This window comes from Balaenoptera ricei, chromosome 4 (assembly GCF_028023285.1).
Source record: "Balaenoptera ricei isolate mBalRic1 chromosome 4, mBalRic1.hap2, whole genome shotgun sequence".
Taxonomy (NCBI): domain Eukaryota; kingdom Metazoa; phylum Chordata; class Mammalia; order Artiodactyla; family Balaenopteridae; genus Balaenoptera; species Balaenoptera ricei.
Window position 1 is genome coordinate 138,698,519 of NC_082642.1, and position 26,397 is coordinate 138,724,915.

Consider the following 26,397-nt stretch of genomic DNA (forward strand, 5'->3'; position numbering starts at 1 on the left):
AATATGATGGTATCAAACAGAACTCTTACTGCTTTCCTCAGATAGGTTTGATTTTAAAACTCAGTGCTCATCAGATAATTTTAATTATGTTACTGATTTACTGTATTCACAAATTAGGAACAAATATGTGGAAAACACCTGCCAATTAGTTATTAATTCTAAATCACGTACATTAAAAATATTGCTTGATTCTGTAGCAAGGCAGTAATACTAAGTATGCTGACACTCAAGATTGGAAACCACTGACTACATTTATATGAAAAGAACTATATGCATTTGATCAATGAGCTAGATTTTCTTTCACAATGAAATTTTATAATTAGTTAGCTTTTTTATGTTAATCACTTGATATTTTGTATGTGTTTCGAGTTCCAAAAAAACTTAGTTCTATTAAATAGCACTTTAATTTGACCAACTTCATAAATATGAAATGGAAGATTAATGCAAGTAACCAGAACCAGTATTAATGAAAATTAAGGAAGGATAGGTGGTATAATAGTCTATGAGGCAGTAGTGAAGAGCAAAACAAACAAAAATAAAACAAATAAAGTTAAAAAACATGAATATTTGACATCATTGATGCCTGGTATGACCATTGGAAAGTAACAACATCAAAATCATGATGGAAATGCATTTTACGTAATTTAAATCTTACTGCATAAGGAGTGCCTATGTCATATTAAAACACCATTCTTTTTTACTACGTGGTATTATAAGCAGTTGGTATATGAAAAATTGCTGAAGAGGTAAGTTGCAAAATGAAGGTACTTGCTTTCTTATCAAAGGAGGAGTCTTAGAATTAAACTGAAAAAATTGCAATTTGCTAGCATCCTTGAGTAATATGAATCAGCTTTGCAAATGTGGTTTCCTAGTTGTTTCACTTTTACCTCTCTTTAGTGTTTATATGCAATGGAAAGAACCATGTGCTGATGAAGGCATGGAAAGACCTGAGGAAAGAAACTAAATTATTTTCCATATACACTGAGAATAACGCTATCGAATGTTAAAGGTACAAGGTACTTTGGTGTTAACCTGGTCCATCTAGTCTCTTGACCAGGGCCTGAGATATCTTATGTTACTTTCCTTTTACATTGCTTCAATTTTGTGGTAAAATATACATAACATAAAATCAACCAGTTTAACCATTTTTTAAATGTACAGTTAGGTGGTATTATATACACTCGTAAGGTTGTGCACCAGTCACTACCATCCATCCTCATAACTCTTTTCATCTTGCAAAACTGAAACTGTATACTCATTTAACAGTAACTCCCATTCACCTCTCCATCCAGCCTCTAGCAACCACCATTCCACTTCCTGTATCTGTGTTTTTGACTACTCTAAGTGTACAATAAGTGGAATCATAGAGTATTTGTCTTTATGTGACCAATTTATTTCACTTAGCATAATGTCCTCAAGGTTCATTCATGTTGTAGATATACTACAACAAGTAGCTAGAATTTTCTTTTTCAAGGATGGATAATATTCCATTTTATGCATATACAAGATAATGCTTATCCATTTATTAATCTATGGACATTTGTATTGCTTCCACTTTTTAAATATTATGAATAATGCTGCCATGAACATGGATGAGCAAATATCTCTTTGAGGCCTTGCTCAAAATCCTTTTGAGTATATACCCATAAGTGAAATGGCTGGATCACATGGCAGTTGTATTTTTAATTTTTTGAGGAACCACCATACTGTTTTCCATTTTCCATTTTACCAATAATGCAAAAATTTCCAATTTCTCCACATCCTCACTAACGCTTGCTATTGTACTTTATTTTTTAAATAGTAGCCTTCCTATTAGATATGAGGTGGTATTTCACTGTAGCTTTGACTTGCAGTTCCCTAAGGGTGCTGTTGAGGATCTTTTCATGTGCTTATCTGCCATTTGTGCATCTGCTTTGGATAAATGTCTATTTAAGTCCTCTTGCTCATTTTTGAATTGGGTTATGTATTTTTTTTGTTGCTGAGTTTTAGGAGTTCATTATCTATTCTGGATGTTAATCCCTTATCAGATATACAATTTTTAAATATTTCCCCCATTCTGCATGTTGCCTTTTTACTCTATTTTTTTGTTGTTGCCTACACCTTTGTTATCATATTGAAGAAAACATTGCCAAATCCGGTGTCATGAAGCTTTTGCCTTATATTTTTTCCTAAGGGTTTTATAGTTTGTAGGTCTGATTCTTTTTGAGTTAATTTTTGTATAGTGTCCTCTTATAATCCTTTTTTATTCCTTTGGAATTGTTAATGTTGTTTCGTTTCTGATTTTAATAATTTGAGTTTTATCTTTTTAAATCTTAGTCCATCTAGCTAAAGTTTTGTCAATTCGGTTGATCTTTTTAATAAACCAACTTACGGTTTCATTAATTTTGTCTATTATTTTCTATTCTCAATTTAAAAAAATTTTCTTCTAATATTTATTATTAATTTTCTTCTGCTAGCTTGGGTTGTGTTTATTCTTTTATTCTAGTTCTTTACGTTAAGATTAATTTTTGACATAACATATGGGCTATCCTGAGAAATGTCCTACATGCTCTTGAGAAAATGTGTTTACTCTCTTTTTTGGATAGAGTATTCTGTATATATGTGAGAACTAGTTGTGTATTGTGTTTATAAGTCCTCTATTTTCTTACTTATCTTCTGTCTGGTCATTCAATGCATTATCGAGACTGTATTGTTGAAGTCTCCAACTATTATTGTAGGACTATTTCTTCCTTCAATTATGTCAGTTTTTGCTTCATGTATTTTGACGGTCTACTATTAGGAGCATAAATATTTACAATTGTTATATTTTCTTGCTATATTGGAACATTTGTTAATATACAATGTTTTTCTCCTCTTGTAAACTTTTTGATTTAAAGTCTATTTTGTCTATTCATATAGTCACCCCTTCTCTTTTTTGGTTATTATATCTTTATCTTTTCACTTTCAATCTATTTGTGTCTTCGTTATTGACAGTGAATCTCTTATAGATAAGACATAATTTTATGATGTGTTTTTAGCCATTGTGCCAATCTCTGTTTATTGAAAAGTTTAATCTATTTCCATGTAAAGTAATTATTGATAAGGAAGGACTTACTTCTGTCATTTGGCTGTTTGTTTTCTAAATGTCTTATAGATTTCTTTGTCTCTCATTTCCTACGTTACTGTCTTCTTTTTGTTTAGTCAATTTTTTGTAGTGAAACTTTAAAATTCTTTTCTCATTTCTTTTTGTATATATTCTATACTTATTTTCTTTGTGGTTATTGGTGGTATTGCATTTAATGTCCTAAAGTTATAACACTCTAATTTAAATTTATACTAACTTAACTTAAATAAATATAAAAAACTCTGCTCCTTTAAAGCTTAACTCCATTCCTTTTAGTTGTTGATATCACAAAATTATATCTTTTTTCATTTTATGTCTCAAAACATGAACTGACAATTCTTTAAATTGCATTAGTCTCTTAAATTATGTAGAAAACAAAATCTGGAATTATAAGACATAGTTAAAATCATACTAATTTTTTTTTAATATATATTAGTCTCAAATCATGTAGAAAAAAAGTTCAGTTACAAACTGTTGTTACAGTAGTACTAGCTTTTTTATTGCCCGTGTATTTACCTTTATTGAGCTCTTTATTTCTTTATATGGCTTTGAATTACTCTCTCGTGTCCTTTTATTTCATCTTGTAGGACTCCCTTGAGCATTTCTTGCGGGGCAGGTCTAGTGGTAACAAACTCCTCCAGCTTTTACTTATCTGAAATGCATTAATTTCTCCCTCACTGTTGAAAGACAGTTTTCAGGGATATAGGTTTCTTGGTTGACAGTTTTCGGGTTTTTTTCCTGTAACACTTTGAATATATCCACCCACTGCCATCTGTCCTCCAAAGTTTTTGATGCAAAATCTGCCGATAATTACTGAGGATCCCTTGTATGTGATGAGTCACTCTTCTCTTGCTGCTTTCCAAGGTTTTCTCTTTGCCTTTGCCTTTTGAAAATTTCATTATAATGTGTCTTGGCCTGGTCCTCTTTGAATTCATCTTAGTTGTATTTTGTTGAGCTTCTTGGATGTTTATATTCATAGCTAAACTTTTCAGCCATTATTTCTTCAAATATTCACTCTGTCCCTTTCTCTCTCACTTTCTTTCTGGGACTCCCACTGTGTGATTGTTGGTCTACGTGATTATGTCCCACTGGTCTTTTAGGCTGTATTCACTTTTCTTCAATCTTTTGGTTTTCTGTTTCTCAGATTCAAGAATTTTCATTGCCTTATTTCATATTCACTGATTCTTTCTTCTGCTTACTCAGATTTGCTTGTGAATCCCTCTAATGAATTTTTCATTTCAGTGATTGTAATTTTAAGATTCAGAATTTCTCTTTGGCTTTTTTTTAGGTTTTCTATATCTTTATAGGTATTTCCATTTTCTTCATATATTGTTTCCTTGAGTTTTTCCACTTCTTTCTTGAGTCCTTTGAGCATCTTTTAGACAGTTGTTTGAAAGTCTTTATCAAGCATATCTGCCCTCAGGTCTTTTTCAGGGACAGTTTCTATTGATTTAATTTTTCTTTTGAATGGGCCATACTTTCCTATTTCTTTGTATGCCTTGTGATTTTTTCTTTCTGAAAACTGGATATTTGAACATAATAAGTGCTTCCTATGGAAATCAGATTCTTTCTCAATCCCAGGGTTTACTGTTACTGGTTATTATTATTATTATTATTATTATTATTATTATTGAAGGCTGTCTCTATGTCAAAGATCAGCCTGAGATGTAAATTTAAGGTATCCTCAGGTATTTTCTAAGCCTACACCTTTCCCTGGACATGCATAGTCACTTTCTAATATGTACATTATATGCAGTTGTTTTTGAATGTCCTAGTGTTTAATGTCTAGCTCCCAAAATGGTAAAAAGAGAAGAATAAAGTGGGGACTAAAAGAATGAGAGTTCATTAAATCCCCTGGATCTCACAACGACTGTGGGAGGTATAACAACAATGGCCACTACCTCTTCATCTGCACCTCTGTGATCAAAAGCATCAGTCAGTGATCAGTGCACAGATCCTTGATATCTGAATGACAAAGTCCTTTTTGCCTATCCTGGCTTTCTTTGTGCAACCTACTCTAGGAACATGTGCACAGCTACCTGCCTCAGTTAGGGAGGGGGTTAGGTAGCTGCCACTGTACTAACAGCTGAAACTGACCAGTATTAACCACAGTTTATCTTCCATGTCTTTGCCTGGAAGTTGCAAGCATTCAATAGACTCCACAGTTTCAAGATAGTTACATTAGACAGATTCTGACAGTGCAGTTGTTGTGTAGTTGTGGAGACAGATGCCTGGTACTTCCTACTCTGCTATCTTCCCCAAGTCCTCTCTTATGTGAATGTCTAAGTGTCTTGGAGCCTTAAAAGTAAAAACAAGAAAATGTAATTATGAAAAGGCTGAGTCTTAAGATTAGCAGTCCTCTGCCAGTTATAGGATCTACATGTGAATATATTTGATGATATACATTTAGGACAGATCTGAATAATCAATAAATTAGAAAATAGTTGCTTTCCCGACAATGGTAGAGTGGAGTTTGTTATCCTTATCCTGAATAAATTTGTAGAAATTATTGGTATTTGTTAATCAGAACCATACAAGTATTTCGTGGTTAATACCATATTATTTATCTTCCAAAAAACATTTGAAGGAAAGTGGGTGGGGAAAAAGACTGCAAGACCCAGAAGACACGTAGACTAGCTGGATTCCACTGTTGATGAAGGGGGATTAAGATGTCAAATTAGTGATGTCTTTGGTGCATAAGCAGCCAGTGAGGGGAATTATAACTTGAAGGTGAACCAAAGCTTCCATGTAAGTTATGGAGCTACTTCTCTACACATCCCCATGTTTCTTGAAGCTAAAATACGAAAACAGAAACTTACAAAGGATTGACTACTTAACGGGTACAGAACATAAATCTTGGTAAAGTTATTAAAACTGGACATTTCAGATATAGTCAAATGCCAAAACTATTTTTAAAAAGTTAAAATAGAGTAGATGCTGGTCTTGTGAGAAAAAAATAATCAGATGAAGTATAATTGTTACCTCTTTTAAAATTATTTAATCCAACTCAACAGTGAGTTCAGAAGCAATAAGGTAATATATGTAAAAATGCTGTACAGTCTAAACAGTAGCTAACAAACTGCCTGAACATCTTGACATCTGAACTAGTGAAAACCTCTGCAGATTTTGATGCTATTTTTCTTCAGAATAGTTCTAGAATTACTCTTCAAAGTACCTCAAAGTATCTAAACATGTAAGATTAATATTTTTCTACTAATCTACACTATGAGTAAGAACACATATGTCATTAGCAGAGTTAACATACCATAAAACACAGAGATGAAGATTTGTTAATTCTTAGAGATCATCCAGCATATACGGTTCACTTTATAGATAAGAAAATTATGATAAAGAATAAATAACTTGTTTAGGTTAGTAACAGTAACAGGACAAGAACTGGAACATATGGCTCTCCATTTGAAAATGTTTCTATCTACATGAATACTATAGAATACTATAGTCAAATTTCAATGACTTAAAATGCAGAGTTGACATCTGAAAAAAGAAAAGTCCATCCTATTGTAATACTAGTAATAATTATGTTACTTTACAGCCAGCATGTCATGTCATGCACCTTGTATCTAAATTCATAAAGGCAGAAACTTGATTAATTGTGCTTAATTACTAAGATACATATTAGTTCCTATCCCCACCATCAATTGTGATAATGCAACATCAGTGTTGACCTGAGTGCTATTGTAGAGATATTTAATTAAAATCACATTTCTAAATGCCTGTCTGGTCATGTTGTTTAGGATATGTAAAATCAAATATATTAAATAATTAATTTTAGGAATATCATTTCATCATATTCAATTGAAAAATCATAAAAGTGTAAATTAAATAAAAATTTATGCTTTACTTTGAAATTTTAGCTTTTGTTATGGATGTCATTGATTTGTTTATTGCAAACAGTGCATTTCAGTAACAGTTTCAACGTGTTCAAAATGTGCAACATACACAGTTTTTGCAATGTAATTAGTTAGAAATTGGGGAAGCTTAATTTTAAAATTGAATTGTTCATGAAAATCTATTTCATACTCTCTATGGATTAAGCAGTTGCTCTTCATAAATTGTTCTATAGTTGTTTGAAGAAATTAAGTGTAGTTAATCAGAAAGAACATTATGGTTTGACACTTAATTTGAAAGCCCTGTCTTGAAGCAGTGAATGCTTGCTTATAGAAGTACATACACCGATGAGAACCCAAATAGGAAATCCATTTATGCTCCAAGTAGATCTCAGTATTGATGTAAGTCAGGGTGGTATTGTCTGACTTTCTGTAAGAAATAGTTCATAAAAGTGTGTGTATATGTAAATATATATATATATTTGCTAAAATGTCTAGTTTATTTTTAGTCTAGTTTAATAGATTAAAAATAGTAAAACAGCATTACAGTGAATTATCTAATTATTGTACATTAGAAAGCAGATCAGTGATTTTAGTCATTTTACTATGCAACCAAGTCAGTCCTCTTGATATAAGTACAGAAGTGAACTATCAAGTTGTAAAGCTTAGCTTTAAAAGAAAAAAAACAACAGTAAAAAAGTCCCAGTGGTGTTGGTAAAATGTTTTTCATCTCTATTTAATCTACATTCATCTGTTTTTCAGTGCCGCCAGCAATCACAATGCCTCAGAAATCCTTTAATGCCACAGCAGAGAGAGGAGAGGAGATGACATTTTCCTGCAGAGCCTCTGGCTCTCCTGAGCCCACCATTTCCTGGTACAGGTAGGTTATGTACCCACATCCCTTTGGCTTGTGTCCATAGTCGGGCTTCTGGAAAATTATTTACAGTCTTATCATTTTGTCCAGAATGGAAACATTGTTTTTGAATTTCAGTTGAAAATGATTTTCGTTTTCAGTTAAGTTGGCTAAATTAACTTGTTAAAGAGAGCAACAGAATGATTTAACACAAGTCAAAGGCTGTGCTCATAGCCCTGGTCATTCTATCTAAAAAGCATGTTTCTGGCCAAAATGGGCCCAGGAGCCCTGTGACAAATTCAGCCATTTTATTGTTCCTACTAGAGAGTACCCACAAGTGGAAATTCTAGTATGGATGGCACCACTGTTGTATGTGTACAAAATTATATTTTATTAAATATAATTGTATATTTTATTTGTGTACCATAGTATTACAGAAAAAGCTAGTTGTGTAGAATTAAATTTCAATAAATTTAATGTTATGTAACAAAAAGTTCAAATGAATAAATTCTCTATTCTAAATCTATTGTTTTACAGTTCACTTTTATATTTTTTTTGAATTTTTAAATGCTATTTGATTTCTATTAACATCAAACAGATATCAAAATATTCCACTCTTTTAGGTTGTGGCTCACACTGTTAAAAGGGAGACAATTAAAGTTTAAAAATGGACAGTCTTTTAAATATGTATTAGTTATTAATTGAGGTTACTACTCAAGCAAATCTGTAAATATTTATAGAATCACTTCTGTACTTCATAAATCATATACTATAAGAATAGTCACAAGAAAACAATTAGAAATTTACATTCAAATTGGCAAAAGTGTCCATAATAAGGATTAGGTTTTAAAAAAATATTTTAAGGAGAATAATTGAAATTCAAAACTATTTTTTATTACTTTCTGAACATTTACTGATACTATCTTCAAGTTTCAAACCTTTATCCCTTTAACATAGCAGGTAGCAATAAACAAGATATTTCTTCAGACAGGTGTTTTTAGAAGTTCTTTGCAGACAATAATTCCTTTCTGACACACTGTTGGTATTTTTAAAGGGATTACACATCAAGCATTAACACATTCACCCCAGATAATTATCGTGTATCTCAGAGACTTCTGGTTTCTAGTGTGTATCCTTAACAGTCAATGTTAGATCTAATCACAGTGAGGAAAAGCTCCTGGATCATTCATTACAATGAACAAATATTGGTCTAGAGTCTTATCCTCATCATTTTATCTTTCCGGAGAGACTGACTTTCAGTTTAGACTATTTTCTTAAAGTTTAGCATTTGTTTAAAATTCTCATATGTAAGTGGAAATATAATTATCATACAGCCTAGAATAAATCAGATTCAGAGGCTAATATAATTGAATAATTTAAATTCATGATTTTGCACCTCCATTTTTTCATATGGCATTAGCCTCATTGTTTGGATGGAATAAAATAATAATTATTCTAGTTGCTGGATGTATAATATATAATGCAAGAATGGGAGTATGTGATAGTGTTCTTAACAGAGGTAAAATTGGTATCAGAGAGAAGTTTTCATTGTGACATATTTATCTATAGATATAGACATGTTATCTTTGTGAAAAAAATTCCAAAAAGTATTAAGGCAGCAATGCAGAGAGAAAAATCCAGACACTACCTGTTGCATAGAGATAATATCTCCAAGAGGTATGAGTGAAACCGGTAAAGAAGGTAGTTGAAGACCAAACATTGAGGAAAAATAAGAAATTTTCACGAAGAGAACCAGGAACACTTGGTGACATGAAAACCAAAGTGGGAGTAAAAGCAGAAACTCTTAATATCACTTTCTTCGTTTCCATTCAAATGTTTCTTCTACTTCTATTGAGAATACCATATGGATTTTTATTGTTAGCCCTTTAAATTGGTGAATTCCATTGATTTTCAAATGCTAAAACAACCTTGTGTTCCTTGGAACGAACTCACTTGTAATGTCTAATCTGATTTTAATCCCAGCAGAGTATTTTTCTTCATTCTATTTTTTACGTCTATAAGTTTGATGGAGGCCTTTTTTTGTCTTCCATTTCTCTCTTGCCATGCTCATATTTTAATTCCTTTAACATATAGAATATATTTTAATAGCTATTTTAATGGTCTTGTCTACTAATTCTATCTGTATCGTTTCTGGATCTTTTTTATTGATTAATTTTTTCCCCTTTTTATAGGTCATATTTTCCTACCTATTTACTATCCTGTCAATTTTTTACTGGGTTTCAGACATGGAGAGTTTTATGTTTTGAGGTGTTGGATATTTTCATGTTCTTTTACTTTAGCTTTGAATGGAGTTAAGTAACATGGGGAAAGTTTGATCTTCTTGAGGTTGCTTTTAGGCTGTTTTAGGTGGATACAGAACAAGCTGCAGTCTAAGATTAACTTGGATTCATTACTGAAGCAGTATTCTTGCAAGGAGGCAATTTAATGTGTTTAAATTTGTGTTTTAGGAGGTCTTTCTACTCTGGATGATAGGGATGCAAATTATTCCTGGTCTTTTGTGAGCTCCTGGGATTGTTGTGCTTTATCTTTTCCAATGGTCCTTTCCTTACTCTTGGAAAACCTTACTGGAGTACACTCACTGATCAGTACTCAGTTAAAGATTGGTTGGAAACCTCTGCAGATCTCTGTAGTTCTCTTTCTTGTGCCTTCTTCTCACATTTTCTTACCTGCAAATTCTAGCCACTTTAACTTGTATCAACTGAGAATTCTGTCTTCCAATTCAGATACGCTGCCTGACTCTGTATGGGTTCTTCCTCTCTAAGGGGCAGTCTGGAAACTGCCTTCAGGTAGTAAGCTATGGTGGTCCTCAGAGGTCACTGTCATGTGCTACCTGTTGACCAGTAGTTGAAAACTGTTATTTAATCTCTGTGTCCAGTGTTTGTGTTGTTTAAAATGAGAGAGTAAATATGGTTTTGTTACTCCACTATGGTCAAGAGTGGAATTGTTCTCCCTTTTTTATCATTTCCATCAATCCTCTAATCCTAACCCTTACTTTCTTTTGCCTGGAAAAGTGGCATTTAGAGAAGTGGTTAGAATTTCAAAGGATGACCCCTGTAGAATTTCATCAGAATCCTTTGGGAGTCTTTTTCAGACATTGACATCCCACAGAAATGTACTATGAATAACAATGAGTACTTTCTATATAATGGGTTTGTTGAGAGAGAAGTATTAAGACCTATTACCTGAGTTATTATTCTTTAATGATGTTTTTAAATTGAACTCTTTAAGGGAACATAATCTTTACAACCTGACTTCCTTTAAATTCTTCAAGACCTATCTATCCACTTCAAAGCTCAGATCATGGATTTTTTTTCCCACAAAAATTCCCAGAGTATTCCAGCCATCATCTTTTCCATTCTCTTTTATTATAATAGATCCCCTACCCCACCCCTCCCAACACACACACAAAGTTATGAATAAATGTATTAATGGGATCTATATTACCCTCTATTACTATCAATCAGACTATGAATTCTTCATGATAGGTGGCCCTGTCTCACTCATTTGCTATACTTCAAACCTTTAGCACAGTATTTCACATGAAGTACAGAAATAATCTCTTTATCATAAAGAACACTAGAACTTAGTTAACCTGCTGCTTATATTACAAATTAAACCTAAGTCTCTTCATCTGTGAATTGACAGGCGGGGAAATCATACTTAAAATTTAGTTCTCTGATCTGTGAATGAGGGTGGAGAGGGAAAATGCACATCTGTGAGCTAATTGTATTTAACCAGGTTAATAATATAGGGAAAGTGTTTCCTAAGCCACAAATTGCTGAAACTTCTAGTCGATGATGACGATGATGATGAAAATGAGACAAATGAATACTTTTTTATTTACTAGATTAAGAAATATATTATATCACTAATTGTGGTGAAAGCCTTATCCATACATAAAATTCTAGGCAAAAATTCTGAAATCTTGTCATTATTTATACTTCTAAATATTTGATTAGTAAAAATATGAAAAAAAAAACCCAGAAAAGTACAGAGCACTATATACTTTTGTCACTAGTATTTAGTAAGGCCTAATTTTTCACCACTCATGAATTTTTGCACATTTCATGTTGTGTTAACACATGTCAATAAAAACTGGAAAAATAGATGTTATTGAGTCATAGAAAGACAAGGACTGTGTTAAGATATGTGGCAGTACTTTCTAGAAAGCAGAACTAGAATTCACTGCAAAGATCATTTAGAGTATCAGAAAAATATTCTATTTCATTCTAGGTAAGATTTTTAATAATCCTTTTAGATATTCTTCTTTTTTAATTTACACTTGTATGGACAAGTAAATCCCCCCACACCTAAAGGTAGATGTTAAATTTTTACATTAGTGGGTCTTAAAATCAATTAATTGTCCAAAATACCATGTTGGCAAGTAAAAAAGGAGAAAGAAAAGGAGAAGGAGGAAGTGGAGATGAGGAAAATAAATTTGCATGGAAAAGAATGTACAATATAAGACTTCACACGTATTAAGATTTCAGATTTAAATGCATGTAAAATATTTATTTTTACTGTAAGTTGTTGTAAAACAAGTTTGAAAGATGTTGTTTTAATGAACAACAAAACTAGAATTGAAAAAAAATGAACACTATTTCAGTCCAGAAAGACCTTGGAAACTACTTAAAAATACTTATATCTGAGAAAAATTTCTTCTCCTCACTAATGAATTAAATTGTTATACGCAGCATAATTTCTATAACTGTTTTCATGTAATTCTTTCCTCTTACCCTTTTATTGGCAGTACCTATGTGCAATATAAATTCATTATTTATTTAAATTGCATTTACTTTGTCTTTGAAGGGTGTTTCCATAGAAATTATTTTAAACGTGTCCCTGGAACCTAGTAAAGAATTACATTTCATAAATATGTGTTGCCTCACCAACATGAAATGTGTGTTTGGAATTAAAATCAGCAAATAAAACTTTTTTTTTTTGCTAATAATCAAAGTGAAAATTGAATAAAAGTGTTTTTTGCCTAAGATGAGTGTCAACATTTCAACACAGCTCAAATGTTATTCTTGTCTCTAAAGTCAAAACAACTTTAAAGTATAATTTTAATATTTGTGTATTAAATTCTATTGAGCTAGTAAAAGTATATGTTTGACTGGAATATAGCTTTATCTGTCAATGACAGAAGCCATGAAATATTGACAATTACAGGTAAAAAATTTGAGTATGATCTGCTCTTGAGTTATGAAGTCAGATTTATGAAGATGAACCTCTGTTTTCTTCTTTAGGAATGGCAAGTTTATTGAAGAAAATGAAAAGTACATACTGAAAGGAAGCAATAAAGAACTCACTGTCAGGAACATAATCAATAGTGATGGGGGCCCGTATGTCTGCAGGGCCACAAACAAGGCAGGAGAAGATGAAAAACAGGTACTTCTCCAAGTCTTTGGTAAGTATTATAGCATAGTAGTTAAAACTGTAATGTCTAGAGGGGGGTCTGAGTCAAATTTTACTCTGTCACTTATATGAGCTATTTAAATTTCCAAACCTGAGTCTCAGTTTTCTCATCTCTAAAATATATTTTAAAATTGCAGCAACCAGATAGAATTATTTTAAGAATTATATGAGATTATACATGTAAATTTTTGTAAAATATTTGCTGACTAATAAAAGAGGCTGGAAGAAAATTCATTTAAATTACACATATTGGGATCTATTATATTATATATGGGTTGATCTTCATAAATCTTTAAATGACATATGTTGGGATAAGTTTTACTTTTAATATATTAATACTTCAAAAGAGTTCACCTATAAGGCTATAATTTGGAAACATTGACTTGTAACCATAATTAAATACTCCCTTTTCATTTTACTAAAAGGAAATGTACATAAATATCTTCCATATTTACCAAGAGCCATATTGCCTTCTTTGGGGAGCTTACAGAGAGTAGAAAACCAGTAAATTAATTTATAATTATTGATTTAGCCCCTATTATATTTGCAAGAGGAAAAAATTTTGCTGGTGAATATTTAGAATATGATTGTTCTCTTTTAAAAAGCAAACACTAAAAATTATAGGCACTACTAATATTTAGTATGCTTTCTCCATTTTTAAAAACATTGTTATCAAAAAGCTTTCACAACAAAGAAAGGGGAAGGAAGGAGGGAGTACTCTATAAGAGTAAATGCTCTTTGGTGACCTAAATGAGAAGGAGATACAAAAAAAAGAGGGGATATATGTATACGTATAGCTGATTCACTTTGCTGTACAGTAGAAACTAACACAGTATTGTAAAGCAACTATATTCCAATTAAAAAAAAGAATAAAATAATACATGAATCTGGTATTGAACTTTAAAAAAAAATGAAATTACAGAACAAACAAACAACTACAAGACTTCTTTAACAAATAAATTAGGTGGGGACAGTAATTAAATATGGATCAAAATAGACATAAGAGGAACCTCAACCAATCACAGTATATAGACCTCATTTGGATCTTGATTCAAACAAATCAACTGTACAAGGTTTTATGAGACAACCAGGGAAATTTGAACACTGAGTAATTGATTACTAATAAAGTTGTGTTATGTGTTATAACAACAACAACAAAAAGAGTAAGAAGGACCAGTGGTTGCAGTTGGCAGAAGCAACCAGATTACTTAGACCAAAAGATGAATGGTAATACATGTGTGGACACACCCTCTGCCAGCTGGTCCTGTAGTAGCTGTAACAGAAATGTTTTCTATACTAAGGAGATTTTCATAAAGCTTATATTCTAACAAAATAAGACAGACAATAAAGAATATACCAAAAAATAAAATAAAATTTTATTAAAAAATAAAATTGGAATAATAAGATGTTCTAAGAAGAAAGTGAAACTAGATTAATCAGGTAGTGTTGGGTAAAAAGAGCTGTTATTTTGGAGATAATGGTGTTGGAAAGTTACTCATAAGGGTAATGTTTAGATGTGTTTACATAAAAATCTTTAACAATGAGAAATCAACAAACCTATGAGCCAGGAGAAAATTGTTCACATAGAGGGAAGAGTAAACAAACTTAAAATTATTAGAAATTATAGAAAGCATCTAATTTGTTCCATCAGTATTTCCCACTTAAGAAAATGTTCTCTTTAAAGCGTACAATGCTAAATATGACTCAGTGTAAAAATAAATTAATAATTAGAAATGATAGTGTTTGAGATAATTCCAAAGGGTAAATAATCTCAATCTATCTCAATGAGCTCATATGAAATATTTAGTTACTTTTTAAAATTAATCTGGCAGTGAGTAAGAACACAAAGAAAGTTTCTAATATTTTTGTCCTTTCAAATAGAAAATAATGAATGAAATATGCCATATCACAGTTGTAATCACTTTGTATAGTAACACTGAACAGATTTGTATTGTGTTTGACACAAAAGCATGTATATAAAGTGGAAATAAAACTAAATCCATTAAAGTCAATGGAGTAAACACTGAATTGTAAAAATATATATGCCATGTTTCTGATATCAGGAATCTAATTTTCTAGGATTAAGAACAATTTATTTATATTTCATAATTGATTGCATTTGGTGATTAAAAAGAAACCTGTTACTTGTTCTGAAATAATAAGTGCTGGCTTTTATCACTTCTAGGTTCAAACAAATACAAACTTAAGAAATGCCGGTAATACAGAATTTAAACACTTAAAGCTCTTTGGTATATGTAAATTTGTGGAGGGACGTAATTTTTAATATTAATATAATTTAAATTACAAGACATGATGTTTTGGTTTTTATAGAAGTCATAACTGTAAAGAAACAATTATCTACAATATGGAATAATATTAAGGTAGTCTGAGGTCAAAATAAATCAGCTAGAATAATAAAGGTAAATAGAATGTATATATATTTACTTGATAAATATTTTAAACATTGCACATAATTACACTTACTACATATTCAGAATACAGTCATTATTTTTCCTGTTTGGTGAAATTGTTTTTAAAGTTTAAGAGATAATCACTACATAAGCAGATGTCATACACAGACATACACACAGAAGTACTCATGTGACTTTAAAAGAGGAAAATTTTATTTTTTAGCTTGAAGAGGAAAAAATAATAAAGTGGCTTTTAATTGACAAAATCTTGGAAGGAATTATACTTTTTATGTTGGATTCTAAACCACTTAAAATTATTTTTGTAATCATAATCAATAGCATTATTTTCTAGTTTTTTCTCCTATAATTTGCAGCTCTCCTGGCACTCTTATAAAGCAAAGCATGACACTATATCTGCTCAAAGTTAATAATTCCATACTATGCTAAAGGGTACTTAAATGGTCACCATGAATAATAATATTTTCCTCCAATACAGATTGAGTAATGTATATATTTTTTACAGTACAGCCTCACATAATACAGCTTAAAAATGAGACTACATATGAGAATGGTCAAGTCACATTAATATGTGAAGCAGAAGGGGAGCCTATTCCAGAAATCACTTGGAAAAGAGCAGTGGATGGCATCACTTTTTCCGAAGGTGATAAGGTAACAGCTATTTAATATATAGTGTTTTTCAAAACTATCGTATTGGGTTGGCCAAAAAGTTTGTTCGGGTTTTTCCGTACCATCTTTTGGAACTTTTGGGCGAACCAATTTTCAGTGTTTTGCATATAATTAAATATCACATTGGACTCCAATTTATCAAGTAACTTGTACGAATACAATAAATGGTTTAATTCTTAAAAAGGTGACTCTACCACAGTTAGCCTAAAAATAAATTCAGAGGAGAAAAAAGTCAAATTGTAATATTTAAAGTTGTTTTTCATTGAGCCAAAAATCTTAGGTTGTTAATATTGTTTCTTAAGTTTGCCTACACGCAAACTTTTGGTATATACTGTATCTATAAAATATCTTATTGCAATTTCAATTCCTACACCTTGTGCTGTGAAAATGAAAATAATTTAAATTCACAAAATTCTGGCTGTCATTTAACTCTTAACTCTTTAGAATTATTTTTATGCAGTAGGACAGTAGGTTTCTGCCTTTATATAATCTATAACCTAATAAAGACCAATAAGTACAAACAGAACAAAATACAGCATTTTGGTAAATGTCACTCCCATGTAAATTGGTGACTTTTCATCAGAATGCATTCAAGTTCCTAAGAAATCAAGTAAACATTATCATATATTTCACTGGACTCCACAGATTTTCATTATTGTTATGTTTTGTAACTAGTTGTATAAGGCCCCAAGTATAAACCAAACTGAAACAGGAAGAAAAAGGCAGTGGATTAATAATATGATAGAATTGGCATTTTCACACATGTAAAAATGATCAGATTAAACACATAGATCTCTTTTCTTTCTCAGTGTTAAAGAGCAACCTTCTTAAAACCTCTTTCATTTGTTCAAATCAGTTTCTGTTGAAGAAAATGATTTCTAAAATATAAGTACCTTTGACTCACCAACATTGATAGCAGCAAAATTTGAAATCAGTTTGTTCAAAATATGCTTTCTATCCCTCCAACTCATCATGTAATTTTAACAACATGCTAACTCCATAAATTGACAAAAGAGGCTTCTCCCTGGCCATTTACTATTTATCTTTTGAAATAATGTATTCCTGTATATCACCCTTCTTAGCCCCATTTCCTCCTCATGATGGCATTTTTAAGGGCATATTTCTTTTTTTTTTCTTTTCTTTTTTTTTTTAACTATCCTACAGGCCTTATTCAGCTCTCACCAATTCATGCACCCATTTGTGTGTGTGTGTGTGTGTGTGTGTGTGTGTAGCCCTGTGCAATTTTTTTTTTTTAATTAATTATTTATTTATTTATTTTTGGCTGTGTTGGGTCTCCGTTTCTGTGCGAGGGCTTTCTCCAGTTGCAGCGAGCGGGGGCCACTCTTCATCGCGGTGCGCGGGCCTCTCACCATCGTGGCCTCCCTTGTTGTGGAGCACAGGCTCCAGACGCGCAGGCTCAGTAGCTGTGGCTCACGGGCCTAGTTGCCCCGCGGCATGTGGGATCTTCCCAGACCAGGGCTCGAACCCGTGTCCCCTGCATTAGCAGGCAGATTCTCAACCACTGCGCCACCAAGGAAGCCCAAAGGGCATATTTCTTTTGGCAATAGTTATACTATTTTGATATACTTATTTTATATATGAAAGTTGAAAATCAAATTTATAAAATGTGAATGACATTGGCATTCTTCTGGCAACCCAGAAAAATGATGTAGAGTTTGCTTTCATATTTTTTTAACTACTACGGTGCATTGCCAAATCTGGAAAGGAGTTATATCTCCATAAAATTCTTTAAAATTGTCCAAAAAAATTAGATATATAAAACTGTAGATAACTGTTTTCATTGTCAGTTTAGTACTTTTCTTTGGACAAAATCACTCAAGAATAATGATTTACATGTTTAGACACCATTACTAATTATACGTTCATATTCCTAACTCATACTTTCATTATTTTTTTGTAAAATATATTTCCTGAAAGTTCTCTTCTCAAACATAGCTTTTACTCTTCATTTAATAGATGTTTCCTTATGTTCATACCAATAATGAGAGGTACATTATATTCAGTTATCTTATCAATAAAAAGTTATCAAGTAACTAGAAGACCATGATATATTGTTCTATGCCCCAAGCCACCAAAACTACATACAGAAATTTCTTTGATAACAATTGTGAAAAATAATCACCTAGTTTTTGTTTGCTAAGGACTATGTCTATTAAAGCACACAACTTTTGTTTTTCTTTTGCTTTGTCACAAAACCATTATAGAAACCCTAATACACTTTTGTTTTTCCAAACACAACTTTTATCCAGTAGATATACAAATTAAGACTACTCACTTCCTATCCTGACTTTTCTCCAAAATTATTTTAAGAACACTGCCTTATTTCCTGGATGGTAAGCCTCCTTTCTCCTAACATTCCTAGTTTCTTCAACAGCCGAAATTCAAAAAATGAAGAGTTGAGCTGAGCCTTGCAGTAAGTCACATCTAGTTCTGAATCTCAGCTCAGCCATTTATGACGCTTCAGCTTTGGCAATACTATGTGAAGTCTTTTTAATATGAGTTTCTTCATCTTTAAAATGTGGATAACAATACTTATTTCACTTATTGGTAGTAGATGAAGAGTACATTGTAAAATGCATATCAAAGTCTTTAGGATATTGTAAATATTCAATAAACTTTATTGTTTCTTTATCATATTGCATAAATATTGAAGCATAGTTTATCTTGTTTCTATTATTTTGAGTAAACTCAAATGGTTAATAGACTCCATAAAGTCTGATAACTAAAGTTTGTTTAAACATTACTGTAGAGTATATTGTGATTATATCTCTCTTGTCATGAAAAGTAGCATGAGATTGTATTTGCCTTAAGAATCACTTGGAGATCCTTTTAAAATGCAGATTCTAGAATCCCACTTTCTGAGGTTGATTTAGTATGTCAAGCACAGGACCTAGGAGTACTTTAAGAAACTCATCCGTTGGTGTTAAATGGATGCTATCCAAGTCATCCATACATTGGAAAGCAGTTCTTGAGCTCTAAGTCAAATGAAATTGTACAACTAATCCTTTCAACAGAAAAATGCTCTTGACAAATTACTTGGCACCTTGATAGGGGCTTGGAAATCACAGAATAAAACAATCAAAACTTTTCATTACTATCAATGAAAATGATCATTGTGTAGGTCATAGACAGTGAAATATCATCAGTAATATACTTCAAACTAATAACTCCATCCAAAAATAGGAAAATATATTTAGCAAATATGTTCATCATTGTAGATTTTCAAAGAAAAGGGTCTCAATTAATGTACTCACATGTAGATATTTTCTGCAGCTGTAGTTCTGTAGCACTATTGGACTATCCATGTTAATGATATTTACTGTAAAATATCTTTGCATAATATATCCTTCAGAAACAACAACAAAAAGTATAGTGCTTAAACACAGAACTCTTTTAAACTCATAACTATTTTCTCTATAATCTACTTTAATTCATCTTCCCTACAATTAAAATAATATATGTAATTTTAAAAACTCTCCTGAAAAATTTAAAAACTACATGTAATATGTAAGAAAAATACAGTATGCACTTGCTTTAGAAATATTTTCTTAATATCCATTGTTATTTTAAGATATTTTGTTCTTTATTTTTTTTTAAAAAATTCAGTTTTACCTCACTAACTTTTAATTATACATTTATTGAAAAAATTTGGGCAATTTATTTTAGTGATAACTTGATAATTTTTCATTAAAATTTCAATTTACTTGGGTTATCAAAAATTTTATTAAATTGATAGCTTAATTTTAGCACATTATTTTTTTGGAGTCATCCTAAGATACATTTGTGTATAAAAATTAGAAAGCCCTGGCCTCTTCATTTAATAGATGCTATATACTTAACTGTAATAATAGTTAAATGCACACAATAGAGTTTAAGACAGAACAAAAGCTATTATCATGGAATGTGTTTAATTCAGCTATGACTCAAAAGTTGTAAATTTTTTGCAATTTAAACACTAAGCAATCTAATTTTTTTACATTAAAAATCTTTATTTTCTAAATAAAACCATGCTTTTTCACAGGGTTGATTTGAGGATTATGTGAGATTGTATGACTAGAGTGTTTTGAAGTCCCTGGTATAAACCTCTGTCATCTATTTTGAATCATTTTCCTTAAATGATCCCTTATTATCATTCTTATTGATCAATAAATATTAGTAGATGTACGATTATAGATATTGTTATAAATTAGTATGGGAAGTCATGAAGTGTCATGCAAGTCAAAATTTAATCCCAAATTTGTCACTTTGGCGTGTCATTTACCATGTTACTTCTCCTGCCTGATTTCAGTTTCTGCACGTCTATATTAGGGTAATAATAAAACCTACCTGGAAAAGTTTCTAAAGACGAAATGAGAGCATGCGGATCAATATCTCAGACCCAAATTGAACTTAAAAGTGTTATCTTCTCTTTTCCTTGGAGGTATTTAGTCTTTAGATACTTTAGAAATGAGACAATGATCATATTAATTCTGTGACAACAACCGCTGCCCCAAAGAAACCAGATAAAAACTAGTATGAGCATAGTCATAGGTATTGTATGAATAATATCATCCACAAAACAATAGAATGTTGTTACAGTTGTTGTAGGTTGTGCATCTTTGAATAGCTATATGTAGAAGTTTACTATGAAATAATCTCTAGCAGTGTCATTTCAATGACTCCTATATGAACTTGTCTTACCATGCTAAATTCCAAATCTTGTAACTATATATTGCATTTCTCTTGGAAGTTGACGATGTTGGGAACCTGCATTTGAGTGTCATCTTAATCACTGTCTGTGTCAATCTCTATCATTGCAGGGAAATACTACAGATGAGGGCTGTAACTTCCTATCCTGAATAAGGATAGACTTTCAGATTACTCTGAGAGATAAAGCCTGGTCTTTACTCGGTGAGAAACAATATCAGACTAGCAATACCACAGATTTATTACATCATCATGTTCTTTTTCCCTCTCTCCCAGGTCTATCTTCTCCCACTCTCCCCAGAATTTTCCTTTGTAGGAAGTAGGTCATTTTTTTGCTTCCTTTTGGGCCCTTTTTCACCTCCGATATTATGTAGCAATAAATATTGATTTGGAAGAGACTCTTCCACATTCTAAGAAGTACCTAAACAAGTCATTAAGATAGGAAGAAAAATAAATTGTATACCCCACAAAGCCAGGTTGTTTAAGAATGCCAGTTCTTCATCAATTTTCAAAATATGATTTCATATTCATATGATAAAATTGTTTTATTTTGAACATTTTTTAGAAGTTTTGTTGCTTGTCATTTTGGGAGTAAATGGAAGTAAAAGATCTACAGGAAGTGATTTTTATCTCTAAAATTCTTACAAAAATGTAAACATAACAGTAACCAATCTCATCTATGTGAATAGAATGTTTTATGTAATAATTCTAAAGTGCTTATAATATTGTTTGGTGGATGACATCTCACATGAGTCATGTATCTACTCTTAAGATACAGAATCTATAATTACTTTATTTCTGGTATATTTGTCCCACAGAGTAAATTTTAGTCCTACCTCCACTAGAAATTAATCCCACTCTACACTGAATAAGAAGTATTTGAAATGTATAGCAATAATTTGTAACTGTTTTAAAGCAGAATTTCTCAAACTTCAGTCATTTGACCATCAGTTTCATTTCTTTTCTATATTCATGTGCTGCCTGGACTGTTATACACTTAATTTTTTTTCTTTAAATTAAATTAGTGTTTTCTTTATTCTAATCCTAACCAAAAATATCAGTTACACTTTAAAGTGCACATCAAAGTAAATATAAAACTATAAAATAAAATTTGTTTTAAAAATAATACCTAAACTTAGCATGTGCACCTTTACTGGTACACACACCATACTTTTAAAACACTGCTTTTATTTCAAACATACTTTGAATTAACATGATACAAAGTTTAGCTACAGAATTTTGAGGACAGACCCTGTTATGCTTTCTTTTATTTGGGGGGGTCAAGCACTTCCCTCCAGTAAATAAATATGCTACATTTTTAGTTAATGGGTAGAAAGTTCACAAATCATAGTAACAAAAACCCATTTAATTTCAATCCTTAACACCAAATGATCTTTTCAAAATGATGCCAATAAACTCAATAAATAAAGCATAGTGATTTAACTTCAAAAACAATTTTTTTCTATTTTGCTGAAGTAAAATATGAAGTGCTGGTAATGGTCTAAGTTTAGATCAACTCAAACTTTGTGATTAAAATAATAAGACTTTCTGTTCTTTTACATTAATTTGAAAAATGTGTTTTTCTGTGTCAAAGAAAACAAGCCTACTGATTCAACATTAACTTTAGTACTTTAAGTCCATTTTGCTTTCTGTTCCATCGAATAAATAGATGTATTTAAACTGAAATTTAAGATTAAAAAAAATACAAATTATAAAGAGTCTACTTTAACATTTAGCTTTGCACTTACATACAGAAGTCTTAGTTGTACCAGAGTGTTTCTATTTTAATTGTATATAAGTGGTAAACATTTTTCTCCATGAATTGAGGCACTATGATCTGGACAATACTTACTTCAAATGTTCTTGCACAATAAACTACCAAGACAAAAAGAATTTCTAGTAAAAATAAAGATGGGCAGTTCTTTGATACAAGCACCTGAATAAAATATGTTTTAAATTTTATAACAAATTAAATTCCTAGTGTAAAAATATTTATAATTATATTACTGCATTCATTATTATTTTGTTGTTTTATGCTCTAGGATATTATTTTTTATTGCATAGGTACAGCTTTGGACCTTAGGAAAGTTCATGCTTTTAAATGATTTATTTAAACCACTTTTAATGGAGGGCAGAGGATAATGGAGTTAACTTTTCACATTATATGAAAATCTCTACTAAAAGTTCTTAGATATTTTTATATATAAACTGTGAAAATTACATTAGCCTTTCTGTATTTCCCCCTTTTTTCATTCTAAAGCAAATACAAGTTCTTGAAAATTAAATTTAATAAAATGTAACAGTAAAATTATCTTTACAGTGACAGGAATTTATGTCACTAATGTTTCCTTTATCATTTGCCCAAGTTCATTTAACAACCATCAACAAGTTTTATTGAGGGCTTTTGTGTTTACATGTGCTATTCTATGCACAAAGAATACAGCAATGTAAAAAAAGTTTTCGAAGACTTTCGAAGACTCAGGGATTATAGATAATAGTATGTATTAAATTCCAAATGACAGAATGTCCAGTCCCATGAATTTCTCTATCACAATTTGTAAGATCATCAATGTCTAAAACAAAAAAAAATCCTTTCATTTGATGTGACATTGTATTAGAAAATCTTAAATAATCTTTGTTACCCTGATAGTCTGCCTTGCTGTGAAATTAAACCTTTAAGTTAATATTCGGGGAAGGGGGTGAGTGGTACTGAACCAAGGTTGTACATCAGAATCACATAAGGAGCTGTATACACATGTACCTGACTGAGCCTTACTCCCTGGAAAATGTCTGAGCCTCTCTCCCAGAGTTCTAACTGCACCTGGCTCCTAGATATTCTTATCCAGTATCTTTGACAGGGATTAGAGAGCTATATTTTGAAAAGCCCCAGAAATTGCTCCTGTGTTTGTACCCTGTAGAGAACCACTACCTTTAAAATTACTATGTGTCTTCCATCACAAACCCACCCCCCAACACACATAAAAATACACACAGTCAACTTAATGTGATCTTGATATCCAATACATATATAAGATATATAAAAGGAATTCGTTTGTCTAACTCATGGATTTCTAGTCATGTTAGCATTGGAATTCCCAGTTCATATAAAACAGAGCTTAATGAATTGAAATTATGTGGTAGTTGCAAAACTGATTCTTTGTCTCAATTTCTGGATTTGCCATTTACCTTCTCTGTGACTTCAGATAAGTTGATATATTTTTCAGTTCCATCAGCGATAAAATATATCCCCTTCAAACTCTATTTCCCTATTCTATAAATCTTTCTATTGATTCAGTAGATAATCACAGATTTTAAGATGCAGTTTTTATTTCCATGCTAAGCCCTTTTTAAATTCAGGTATTTACTAATTTTTCAATTCATGATTTTCTAATAACTTAATATAGTGAGGCAGTGTGTTTGCAATTTCCTTCTTCTATATAGCTTTTCCATATAACAATTATAAGAAAAGCTAAGATTACTTTGGTAATGTCTTTACATTGGAAAAAAAATGTCAGTTTCTGGTTGTAGAGAGGAATGCTAAAGAGCATACTCCTGGCACCTGTAGATTTTAATGCCTGTATTTTTTTTTCTTTTCAGAGATAATGGGCTTTTCTGAAGGATTTTGTATTTGAATGACATTTTTAAGGTCTTTCTAATGCATTTTTTCCTACTAGTGTTCTGAGAGCAGTATTATAGATCCCTGCTGGGCAATAGGCAAAATGGATACTTCTATTCCTCATCTGATGTAGGGTGTAGATTATAATTAGGCATGTTGGAAATCTTCCTGGATGCTTCTGAGCTTGCTGAGAGGTGGGTTTTCAATCATTTACAACTCTCTGAAATTTCTTTTCCAGCCCACACCTCAAATAAAAATTATCAAAGAAGTCTAGTCATAAGTTCAACATGTAATTTTAAAAAACATTTTTGAGAAAATTTTGGGAAATAGTTAAAAAATAAAAATTCCATTGTTCTTTTAAAAAAACATCATTTATTAATGAACAATTATTTTAAAATGTATATAAGTATATCCACTTGAAAGAAACTATCATCTTGTTTGTAGGATGATATGATATTAGTTCACAATTTTACCATAATTGTTCTGGGAAAAAGAACATTATTTACATACTGAAAGTGATTTTTCTTTGGCTTTGTAGCAGAAAATATATTATTTTTTCTTGTAAATGCCATATTCTGTTACAGACTTCATGGGGTATTTTATCTTATGAAGAAATTTACCACTGAGGAAAATATAAAATAATGTAGCTACAAAAAAAATGTAGAGTTCAGTGAATATTAATCGACTTAACAAAAATAACAAATTTTCTGGTAAATGTAATTTTGATTTATTTATGTGAAATTTTAGTGGAAAACAGTAACTAAATTCAAAAAACAAAATGAAATAAATTTGAACGAATTGCTGTACAAGTAGACACAGTATATATCTGAAAATATTTCAATAAACATTCTAATAAACAACTTGCAAAAAAATAATACATTTGATGAATTCCATTGTCAAGTTTAAGCATGAAGCAAAAACAAGTGCATAAAAAAAATTAGTTACACAATAATTAATTTGTAAAATTGAATACATTTTCATGAAAAGTACTTTAACACAGTTATTATAATGCCCTTATTGCTCTTGACTCGTGGATTAACAGATAATAAATTTAAATAAAATATATTAAACAAAGATCTTCAGTAATAACTCTGTTCAGCCATCTGTTGAGTAGTTGTGTTTACTGAGGGGAAAAGACCTTCTTAGTGTGGCTCTTCCTTGGCTACTAGGTATTGTCATGATCTATATCTTGGAGCAGCATCATCGCTGTTGTTTTGTAATCCACAAAATTTCTTATTGAACTCTCTAAGTTCTTCATTCTTGGAAGCCAGATTATTTTGGATGCATATTTAATAATGTATCTACTTATAAGAAAAACATTTATACTCTATCAAATATATAAAAATGATGTAATTTTAATATCTGTGGATCCTACCATCTTTTTCCCTTTCCCAAATCACCCACCTTGTTCACTTCTTTTATTCCCCAGCTTAAATTTCATTATCTATTATAATCACTATCACATATACACTCCTGGATCTTTTTTTGCTTTGTGAACTGTTCCTAGCAAAATGCCAGTCATGGTTTAATTAACCTCAATTCCTATTCCACACATGTTGCAAGACAGCTGAAGTTAGCTGGAGGAAAACTACAATCATTCTGAATGATCTCCCTTTAAAATTGTGACCCATAGCTTAATGCATGCTCTTTGTGTTTTGCAGTACTCATGCCACATTTTCCTGGCTCATTTTCTTCACCAGTTTTAGATAACTACCCCATACATTTCCTCCATCCTC

At 31.2% G+C, this 26,397-nt stretch overlaps 1 protein-coding gene across 1 annotated transcript in view; it reads left to right on the forward strand.

Moving 5' to 3' along the window:
* NCAM2 (neural cell adhesion molecule 2) overlaps positions 1-26,397 on the forward strand; it is a 228,663-nt gene that overhangs the window by 49,442 nt on the left and 152,824 nt on the right. Inside the window, 3 exon segments of the mRNA XM_059920007.1 lie at positions 7,714-7,831; positions 13,072-13,232; positions 16,175-16,320. Coding sequence (XP_059775990.1) covers positions 7,714-7,831; positions 13,072-13,232; positions 16,175-16,320 — 425 coding nt within the window.